Genomic DNA, 11521 nt, shown 5'->3' on the forward strand with positions numbered 1-11521 from the left:
TCTGATTTTTTTCCGAGCATATTAACAAAATATGCACGTTTTACATTTAAGGACCACTTTTTAATTCTAGCTGGTCTCTCTCTCTCTCTCTCTCTGTGAAAAGAAAAAAAATCTTTAAAAAAGTCTGAAGAAGAGAAGGGCATTATTGTTTTAATCCTCTTACCATCCGTCACTTTAAGACTGTTTTAAAGGCTGAGATGGCGTCTTGTCTCTGTAAATCCTCCAGGCCTGGAGAGATTCTGCCATCTATTAGAGATCTCATTCTCTGCTTCAGTCCCTCTTAAAAACAGCTGTCAGAGGTGGAACCCAAATAATAAAGTGAATGCGTTTAGAACAGCTTCCCCTCCATATCTCAGTCGTGCCTGAAAAACACATCTGTGAGTCACAGTTGTTCAGGAGTTTAACTGATAGGCTGTTCATACACTGTAAATTAATTTTTGTATTTTTAAAATAATAAATCACATTTGTTGATGAGCACGGATTGCAATTAGAGCACCTTTTTAGAGATTTAAAAACTGTTAACATGTCTAGATTATTATTTATGATAACAGCTAATGTTGCAATTATTTCTTTACTGATTTAGTCACATATTTCTGAAGGCAGCACAGCAAAGGTCAGCACGAACCCGTGAAAACTGCTGGAACTGAAGGTGACGGGAAACCTGTGGCTGACAGTGAAATTAACCAATGGGGCTCTTCTGTGATCTCCTCGCGTTCCTCATTGGTCGGTGGGCGGGACCTCCTGGCGCGCTGACCAGGGGAGGCAATGATATTTTTTGAGGACTAACATCAAACTTTCCTCAGAACAGAGCAGCTGTAAACAGTCTCGGATACTTTTGACTTCCAACAGGATATTAAACTACTGACTGGGAAAAATCACTTCTGTTTAATTGCGTAAATTGTCAGCTGAATTGCTGTTGTTGCTGTTCGGAGGACAAAAAAACTTCTCAGAGAGGTGAGTAACCACTTTTAAAACTCCTACAAGCCTGTAATGTGAAAATCTACCTCCTTCAAATAAAACAGAAAACTGGGAAATGATCTGTTTTAATTCACTCATATAAAACCAAATCCTCTTGACTGAGATTTTAAATCTACATTTTGTTTTATTCAGTCTATATTAGACTATTCCCTTGGTCTTTTTAAATCCGTTTTAAAGTCTAGACTAATAAAATGTAAACCTCATAACAATTTTAACAAACGTTGTATTATGTGAAGTTGTTCAATTATCTTTTACTTAAATTACTTTGGCGGTTGTAACCAAATCTGGATTATTTTATTCATAGGACTATTTTATTCATTTCTGACCTTTTAAAATAAAAGTTAATGCAGATTTTGATCATTATAGATAACTCGTCAATCAATATTCAGTTTAGAAATTATTGATTTATATATTTATATGAAGTATATTTTATAAATATTAAATATTCATATGTGCATTTATATTGAATGTGGATAAAGCCCTGATTTGTTAAGCAGTGCACAGTGTTTCTCAATGAATTATTAATGTTTAAAATAAATAAATAAATGAAGACACAAATACACGCTTCCTAATATTTTTGTGACCTGTCGTCTGTCAATCGCCTAAAATAATTTTAATCAAAAACTGTTTTAGAAAAATCGTTTCGTGGTGTTGTGACTTGTAAAAAAAAAAAAAAAAACACTGTGCACCAAGTGTGGTCAAACACAAACAGCTCGCGCCCCATCATGTCAAACTGGTAATGAAAGCTATTTGCACCAACATTAAACGCGGCCCAACTGGGAACAGCATTTATTAATGCATACATACATCTTCAGCAGAAGCAGCCCAGAGGCGATGAAGGACAGAAAGAGCACCAATTGAGCTTAACACTGGGAGGGCAAAGTAAATGTTTAGCAAAGCACTTTTTGTTCAGCCGAATTAAAGTATTCCCATGTGGCTGGAATATGATTACATTGGGGAATTTAGTGTCAGTGACACAAATGCCACGGGCTCTTTAGTGAGGACTAAATCCTAAACCCTCAGGCTGCTTACACTTATTCTTGCTTCAGAAAATAATAATGACTAATAAAGAGATTAATCCCACTGTAGCCAATTATCATCGATTAAAAGATTAATAATGGAACATCCTTACACTTTCTCCTTATGAAAATAATTTAATTCAATTCAATCTTCTGCTTTTTACTACTACTACTACTACTACTACTACTACTACTACTACTACTATTATTATTATTAACTATGTCGTCTATTATGACAGGTCAAGGTGTTTTCCTTTTTGTCATTTGACAGATGGATATAGCCAAAAGCATGCCCTCGAGCCCAGTTCTTGTTCAAGAGAATGCGCAACAATTAATACAAATCGTTAAACGTCTTAAACATCTAAACGAATTATTCATATATAAATGCCTACATTTAATTTGATAGACGACCTGTCATAACCCCATCCATCAGAGATTTTCACGGCTGTTTGCAAACTGAACGAAATAATTCATCATCGTTTGTGTCGAATGTCAAGCGCCATCAACAATAAAATGTTTTCGCTCAGTTTGATTGAATTAAAAACGGCATTTTTCCCCACACACATATATATATATATATATATATATATTACATTAAGATTACCTCGTTCTTTGATTTGATGATGGTGAATAGAGACAATTAAAGGCAGATAAAACAGATACATTATAGGCTACCGTTTTTTATTATTTATTAAAACAAAAGTCAGTACATTGTTTACTTAAAAAGGAATATTACGTAGCACTGATTTTTTTTCAATATTCGATACAAATTAAATAAAATGGCAAAAATGCGTAAATAAAATATGTAGCTAAATAAAAAGCTCTTAATAAGTAGGCTAACCGTTTTACAATAAACACATGAAGAGAAAGTTGATGAACAGACACAGATGCCCATTTTTTTTACGACTGATACAAAACTTTTTGTTGTTGTTGTTGTAAGAGTCTTCTGTACATTTAGTCAAAGACAGCACATGGTAAATATTTTTTTGTGGGGAATAAATTATTTTATTTGAACTTAAATTATAGCTTAGGCTTACTATATGCGAGAATTAAATTATTTATGGTAGCCTGTTTATAAAACATGACATGCAAGTAAAGCACGTGCCTTTATTTAAAAAAATTAAAAAAGAGGTAGATAAATTAGGTTAATACTCTACATTTCTGCTAATAGAAATTACATGATTGAGTTCCCTTCATAAAAATATGCTAAATATGCTTTATACTATGACTATCACTGTAAATCCTTTTAGATGCCACATTGCAACCTCAAAAGCACCATGAACTCATAAGATGATTATTTTAATCTTGACAGTAGCCTAATCATATGCATGGTCTGTCGTTGATCAGAGGGACGCGATGCAGCACTACGGAGTAAATGGTTACTCTCTGCACGCCATGAACTCTCTGAGCGCCATGTACAACCTTCATCAACAGGCCGCCCAGCACGCGCAGCACGCACCCGACTACCGGCCCTCCGTGCACGCGCTCACGCTCGCGGAGAGACTGGCAGGTAAGAAATAATATCCGCTCACCTGAAGTAATGACTGATGATAGATAGATAGATAGATAGATAGATAGATAGATAGATAGATAGATAGATAGATAGATAGATAGATAGATAGATAGATAGATAGATAGATAGATAGATAGATAGATAGATAGATAGATAGATAGATAGATAGATAGATTTACATATTATGGAACTCACTCTAATTTATCATGGTGCACATGTTCAGACATCATCTTGGAGGCGCGCTACGGCTCTCAGCACAGGAAGCAGCGCCGCAGCCGCACAGCCTTCACCGCGCAGCAGCTCGAGGCGCTGGAGAAAACTTTCCAGAAAACTCACTACCCTGATGTGGTCATGCGAGAACGTCTGGCCATGTGCACCAACCTCCCCGAAGCTCGAGTACAGGTGAGTTCACAGCACGCGAGGACACCAGCCAATGGGGTTAGTCTTCTACTAGAGCCAAAAGTGGGGGGAATAATTAAATGAATGAATGAGTTAATTAATTAATAAAAATAATAATTACATATATAATTTCAAAAATCCCCATGCAACCAAAACATAAACTCAACTATGTCAACTGCAGGTTGCTTGCAGAATTATATACATTGTTACACTTTCCACCTTAAGAAGACACACTACAGCCAAAACTATAAGTTATTATTATTATTATTATTATTATTATTATTATTATTATTATTATTATTATTATTATTATATGCATTGGTTGATTTTGAGATTTTGATTACAAAACATGTCTTTTAGAATAGTAATGAGAAAACAGTCAAACCAATTTAGATTTTTTTGACATTTGATCGAGTTGCTTCAGATTTCAATTACAATGCATACATTTTCTCAAAATAATTTTTTTTTCCCCCAGAAAGTCAGGAATCTCTAATTCAGCACTTGCATACACTAAACATCACAGTCATGAAATCTTATTTATATTCTGAAGGTATCTACAGAGAGATTTGTTCATGTATAATTTGCCTAATGTACACCCAAAATTGTTAAATGTATTGATTTTTTTTTTTTTACTGATTGATAGTGTTTTTGGATTAATGGAGTGAGAAAAAGATAAATCTAAAATTCCTTCTTTAAAAACCCTTAGAAAAAATGAAGCAAGAAAATTTAACTTGGATTTATCCAACATTCGTTCTGTTCTGGAAATGTATGCAAATTAGTGCAGACTTGGGGTAGATTTTAGAAAACTGTAATACAATATTTCAGAAAAGTGTAATACAAAACTGTCTTAATGTACTTTGCATAATTAACCAGGAAGTATGGTGATATCTATTAGTTAAGATTTTTACCCTATTTAAATAAATTCTGTGATTGTCAAAGTTTCACAAACAATGATGTCTTCACGCTAACAGGTGTGGTTTAAAAACCGCCGTGCGAAGTTCCGCAAGAAGCAGCGCAGCCTGCAGAAAGAGCAGCTTCAGCGGCTGAAGGATGCTGGGACGGAGGGAGCCCAGGAAGAGGGGAAAGAAGAAGCTCCGCCTGCTGAGGCTCAAGCCCCACCCTCCCCTTCAGATGGGCGTGGCCACACATGTCCCCCTCCTTGTGAGTTGAGTGAAGAGGTGAATGTCACCTCACCGGAACATTCAGGGGTGGAGTCAGGGAACGAGGACATGACTGACAGAGAGGATGAGTCACTGTCCATCAAAGATGAAGCAAAAGAGGCGGGGCCAACCGTGATGGCAGACAATGGTTCACCTTCTTGCAAACCTATCAGCCCTAAATCAGGTATGAAGAACAAATTCCACTGTATATATATATTAATAAATGATCAAATTAGTGGGTTAAAAATGTAAGTTCTTTATTGGCACCTGTGGTTTCATGGAGAACATTTAAGATACAAGGCAACTTTCCATTGAAATAAAGGTTCTTTATTATTAAAATTTTCTTTACACTAAAAAAACTGTTCACTGAAGGGTTCTTTGGGGCTTACAGTGTTGCATTGTCTCCTCTCTCACCTCAGATGAGCCGCTGGGTTCTCCAGCTCTTCCCTCCTCCAGTGGCGTCGGCAGTGAAGTGGCTCAGACCAATCCCTACGCTTCATCTCCTCTCAGTCTGTTCCGTCTGCAGGAACAGTTTCGCCAGCACATGGCTGCCACCAACAACCTCATGCACTATCCTGCCTTCGACGTGACCACACCGTCCTCCTTACCCTACCTGGGCATGAACGTGAACATGGCATCTCCGCTGGGATCCCTGCCGTGTCAGCCCTACTACCAGAGCCTGTCCCAAGCCCAGCAGATGTGGAGCAGCCCCCTGCTGCAGGGCTCCGGTGGTCTACCGGCCCTCAACAGCAAAACCACAAGCATCGAGAACCTGCGTCTGAGGGCCAAGCAGCACGCTGCATCCCTCGGCTTGGACACGCTTCCAAACTGACCACTGATTCATGCAAATCAATGCATTTCTGCGTCAACGTCTTGTGTTCGGGATCCACATCTCATTAGTGTGCTCAAATCAACAGCTGGAGCTGTTTCATTATTATAGCATGGCAAAAGTGGAAAAGTTTGGCTGACTTGTAAGTGTTTCGGTCCGGCTGCATGGCAGAGGTTTTAACTTTTCCAAACACCCCTGGCTTTGCACTTTGAAACGTTAAAAAAAAAAGCACATTAATTTGTTTCTGTAAATAGGCTTATTCAGGTCCACAGCCTTGGTAGAAGGTTAGTGAGGCCTCCTGTTTGAATATTTAAAGAGGTTTAAATGTCTTCACTGTCTGTGGATGCGAATGGATAAAGGCCCTGCAAACATCAGAAATACTGATGCTCCTGACGTCATGCCATGTGTTTTGTCGATTTAAAGTCTATCGATATCTCTGAATTGTTTAAATAAATGTGAATAATTTATCAGTGAATTGAAAAGGAATAAACCACATATACCAACTGAATGTGTATCAGTAATTAGTGGATTCTGAGCTTTATTGTTTTAATTATTGAGTCTATATTTCAGATTTTATATATGTTTTCCTTGTCTGTTGGGCCTAATAATTTATTGCACATGCAATTTGAAAGTTAGACTTTAAAAAGTCAAAAGTTTTAAAAAAGTAATTTTCTTACATATCCACAATTTAAACAAAAAAAAATATCTATAACTATCCTTTAGATTTCTGTGATAAAAAAGAAATTTAAAATATTAAACATCTAAATTACTTAAATTGCCCTGAAAAGCAAAAAAATCATAATTAGTGGTCTATTAAAAAAATGATGAAAGTAGATGGCAGGATTTATCTTTATCCTCAGTGGAAAAACAACAGATCACGGACCTAAACTTAGGTTTGTTTTCACTATGATTAGATTTTTAATCATGCTCCTTTTTCATGTTTATTCCCCAAAATAAGTGTTTGATATGCACTGCTTTACACCATTACAAATAAATGGCAACTTAACCTGGTTAACACACAAATTAAATGTTTATGTGCCTCCTCTGTCTGGCCTTGTCCCGTCTTTCACATCCATGCTGATCTTGAGAACTGATCCAATGAAAAGCTTAAAACACAGTGGCAGAAAATGAGTCCATCAGCCACATCCACCTCAGCGAGACCGTCACCACCCACCTGTCAGAGGTTTGGCAGCTCTGCGGCAGAATTCACACAGTAAGCAGATTAACACGGGTCAGGATACCAGTGGATTAAGTTGAGGAAGAACAGAGGAGCGGAGGGAGAAGACATGTCACCTGTAAACAGCCCATACTTTATATGCTGAGACTGCAGTGCATTTAAAAAGTTGGATTTCATTCAAATTCCAGAAAAGGGAGGACAAAAGACAGGATCTTTATGGAAAGCTTAATAATGGTTAACATCTCTAATGTCTTGGTTCTCAAGTGGTTTGTCACAGACAGCGGGGGAAAAAAATGCTAAATGCAAACAATAAAATGTGATTTACTAGTAGGTAAATAAAATATTTTTGGAGTTGCTAACATGAAAAAGTTGTGTGACGAAAAAATCATTTAACACAAGTATGGTCCAAGACAAATGAAAAAGAGGTTCACGTTTTTATCACAACAAGGATAAACATGGTTTGTGTGGTGAATTAATTTAACATAAAAGTCACTTTTAAAAAATTTAAACATTAATTTTCTTATTAAATCTATGCCGTTTTAGTAATTGTACACATTTAAATGAAAATAAATAAATAAAAATGACAGTTTTCTAATTCAGTCTATTCCATTTTAGCACACATATATATACTCTTTACCATTTTAGGTCTCATGAAATATGGCTTATGTTTTTAAACTATTGAAAGCCATTTTATAAAAAAATTAACTTTAGTTTTCTTATTCAGTCTGTGCTATTTTAAGTAATTGTACACACAATTAAAAATACATTCAAAGGAAATCCAGATAATGAAATAAATGTAAATTTTCTTATTTAATCTGCTGTTTTAGCGATTGCACACATTTAAATAAACAAAATGAATTAAAAAACAATTTTCTAATTAAGTCTATACCATTTTAGTAGTAGTACACATTTAAATAAAAATATAAAAACATTTTTTTTTCTAAAACATCAGTGTTATGTGCACTTTTTTTTTGTTATTCTCCAACATACAATATGTGTCTTGAATTAAGATTGCTTAATAGAACCACTGCTTTAGTGATCATTAATGTAATTATACCACAATAAAATGAACTTGATGCCAAGTACGAGATGTCAAATTTCTTCTTTGACAATTATAACCAAGGTTTTAGTGTGTGTGTGTGTGTGCCGTTTTTGGGTTGGGTGCTTTTTCGTCTTTACTTGTGTGTGTTAAGCTGTTGAGGTCGTCTTGAGCTCTTTGATGTGTATCAGGGTTGTGCTCTGTTATAGGGATTTTCTGAGTTGACAGCTGCTTGAATATGTGGCGGGACTGTGATGGCAGTGGGTTAAAGAATGCTGGGAACAGGATTAGGATCATATTCTGGCAGTGGCTGTCAGTTCATCAATGGGCTCAGGTTCCCCAGTGACAGCTCTCCTTTGCCGCACGGCTAAGACCTTTAGAGGAGCCATAAAGGAGTGTGAAAAAGGGCTGTTTCAATGGCACGGTATGAGTTTTGTTCTAACCTTGCTGGGTGTGCATAAAGTAGAGAAGTCAGGGAATATCAGAGGGGTGTGTCTGATTTAAGGTTGGAGACATTGCATGAAGTTTATTAGTTAAACTCCATCTCAGTGGGTGAAGATCCAAGAAAAAGGTTTTAAGGGGTGACTACACTGTTTAAATTGTGCTTGTTGTTTTCTGCTGCTACTAAACTGAGAGGAGATGAAAATGAATCTTCAGAGCTGAAGGTATACTCTGCTTTCGCCTATTACACTTTCATAATTGGTTCTTCTGGTGTTTAGAAATAATAGTAATATCCTCATTGTCTCACTGTGAAAAGACAAACAAAGATTCTGAACACTGAACAGGTGCTATTTACATATCAATGTGGGCGGTCTTGTATTAAATGTATTCATATACGTTACAAAAGTCTGATGCAGTTTTACTATATATGCTTATTTTGGAGGGGTGAGGAAGAAGGGCCCGACAGTACCAGCATTTCAATTGCATTTAAAGATAGATGTGAACAAAATGCAAAAAAGATTTAGGAGTAAGTTTGTGAATAAAAAGTGTGTCTGTGTGTCCTCAAAAGTTCGAATTTTCTGCTTTTTTTTTCATGTAAGGTCATAAAATGTCTTCAATATCTTAAAGGGTCTAACAAATTACTGTCTAAATACAATGGGTCCAGAAAACAGAAATCACAATACAGATTCAGAGCAGTTATTAGTATTTTGGTTACACGACAAACTGTAGCCTATTCAATGTTTTCATTTCCAGAATTATAAAAAGAAAATGAATTGAAACAGTTAAAAAACTTATTTTGTATTCATTTTGCTTGTAAATGTCTCCTTTGTCTTTTTATCAACATTTTTTGATACATTTTCATTTTTCAAATTGGGAGCACGTGGTTCTTAGGAGAAATGTGACCATCAATCCTTGAAAAATTATGATGTTATAATAGGTTTATAGCACACACACAAAATAAATTCAAAATACCAAGATAAATTATCTTTCTTACAATATGATAGATTTTATGGGTCTTGAAGGTAGGCTACATGCAATAACAATTGTTTAATGATGCACTGTAAAATAAAAAAAATTAATGATAATTCACTGAGAATAATTTATTCCATGCAGAATTGTCCGAAAATACACGGTTTACAAAGATAAGACGTTCAACAGGTCATGTGATCTCAACAGGTTTGCCTCCAAGAGGTGACCCGCTCCCTGTAAATAAAGCAGCATTTATATGCTCCTAATATGACTGAGTGCACCTATAAATTCAGACAAAAAGGAAAAAATATTCAAGTAGCACAAAACTGAACGCGACCACTTTTGCAAAACAGTCTCCGCAGGAGTGACGTGAAAGATCAAAGTCCTCCGCCGCTCTGCGTTAAGACAACAGAAGAAGCCGCTCAGCAGAAAGTCATTCCTCACTTCAGAGGTTTAAAAGCAGATCCCCCATAATTCCCCTCGACAGGATTCTCACTTGAAAACTCTGCAAAGCGGCGCAGTCTTCCCCTTCCATCATCTGACCCGCCCGAAGACTCGCTCTGCCAGCCCTGCAAAACAATACTTTCACAATACCGCCGGACTTTTATTGTCGCCGAGGCGTTATATAATTCCAGGAATTACTGACAGGCAAGGATATGTTAAATCCTCCTCTCCTCTTCCCGAGAGTGGATGAGACAGACTCGGCGAGCAGCGGCTCTCTGACTCGGTCTGTAATCCCGATACGCACTGTCTGCATTTTTACTGTATGTGTTTAAGCGCATTTGCAGAGCATTTATCTCCCCAATGTAAACCAATTTGGCTATAAGGGCCTCGGGGCGAGCTCACAGCCGAAGCAAAGAAAGGAAAACTCAAACGTAGCAGAAGCGCGGGTGGGGGGTGCTGTGACGTAGAGCTAAAGAAATAAAAAATAAAAAAAGAAGAAAAGTAGCAGAACGGCGCGAGAGAAAAGAGAATCCTGTCCAGAGGCGATGCTTCCCGTTTGTGCAATAAGAAGCCCAAAGCCGCCAAAACCTGATTCACTGGACTGTTGAATCACAGAAATCTTCACAATCATCGTTATCCCATAATCCTGCTGTACACGGCGGCCAGACACACTTTTCAACATCCAGGCAGGTGTCTGTACTGAGTGAAACATTTGCACACAATTTTATCCACTGCTTGTAATCGCAAAACTACAATTTTTCTTCTGAAACACTAGTCACCGTGACTGTAGGGCCGTCAAATTCCACTTTCATGCAGAATGAAGTCAAAATCACCTGTCTGTTACTTTCTAGTCTGTCATCTTTTTACTCACCATCACTTTTTTCATACCGGTATGATTTTTATTTCTTCGGCTGAACCAAACAGTTGATGGTCCCCTTTGACTTTGACAGAAATATTGTGAAAGTCAATGGCTATATCAGCAGCTGTTTGAAACAACATGAGGGTGAGTAAATGATGACAGAATTTTACAATGAATAAACCAAATCCTATAATCACATGTTTTTATTTTTCTCAATACTGTAACTGCATAAATGATACTGATCAGTTGCAAGAACTACAATTATTACTCATTCCAAAGAATGATCTCCAACTACTTAAGGAATCGAGTAAGTTGGACACAATTAATAAACAATCATGCACAAACAGAGGAAAATCTTTTCCCACCAAAATATTTGAGTATATCATAGATTTTTGAGTGCTGAAGACCTTGGTTTGCTCTTGTACAGATGCTTTGTGTGAGCTACAGACTGTGATTTTGCTGTTTTAGTGAACAAATCTTTCTTTTGCATCTGATCTTTGGATTTGAAATGCTAATTTTGTCAGACCTAATTTTATGCCATATAGTTGTCTCCAAGATTTTAAAATCCTTTACTGTCACTTTTGACCAATTTAATGCATCCTTGCTGAATAAAAGTATTAATTTCTTAAAAAAACAAAAACAATCTCGAAACCTTTGAAAGCAGCATTTTGTTAGTATCAAGCAACATCCGATG

The 11521-nt window shown here is 36.6% G+C and overlaps 1 protein-coding gene across 1 annotated transcript; it reads left to right on the top strand.

Moving 5' to 3' along the window:
* The first annotated feature begins 728 nt into the window (after positions 1-728).
* Positions 729-6406, top strand: dmbx1b (diencephalon/mesencephalon homeobox 1b). The gene is made up of 5 exons (XM_026256488.1): positions 729-954; positions 3345-3507; positions 3734-3912; positions 4881-5253; positions 5489-6406. Exons 2-5 carry the CDS (start codon positions 3354-3356, stop codon positions 5899-5901), a joined length of 1119 nt encoding a protein of 372 aa, XP_026112273.1. The 5' UTR covers positions 729-954; positions 3345-3353; the 3' UTR covers positions 5902-6406.
* The last annotated feature ends 5115 nt before the right edge of the window (positions 6407-11521 follow it).

This window comes from Carassius auratus, chromosome 6 (genome assembly GCF_003368295.1).
Source record: "Carassius auratus strain Wakin chromosome 6, ASM336829v1, whole genome shotgun sequence".
Lineage (NCBI taxonomy): Eukaryota > Metazoa > Chordata > Actinopteri > Cypriniformes > Cyprinidae > Carassius > Carassius auratus.

Excerpts from the sequence above, each read along its gene's own strand:
- dmbx1b (XM_026256488.1), top strand. The coding sequence starts at position 3,354 with ATGCAGCACTACGGAGTAAATGGTTACTCTCTGCACGCCATGAACTCT. Across the intron at positions 3,508-3,733 it reads GCTCGCGGAGAGACTGGCAG|ACATCATCTTGGAGGCGCGC; the intron begins GTAAGAAATAAT and ends GCACATGTTCAG. Across the intron at positions 5,254-5,488 it reads ACCTATCAGCCCTAAATCAG|ATGAGCCGCTGGGTTCTCCA; the intron begins GTATGAAGAACA and ends CTCTCACCTCAG.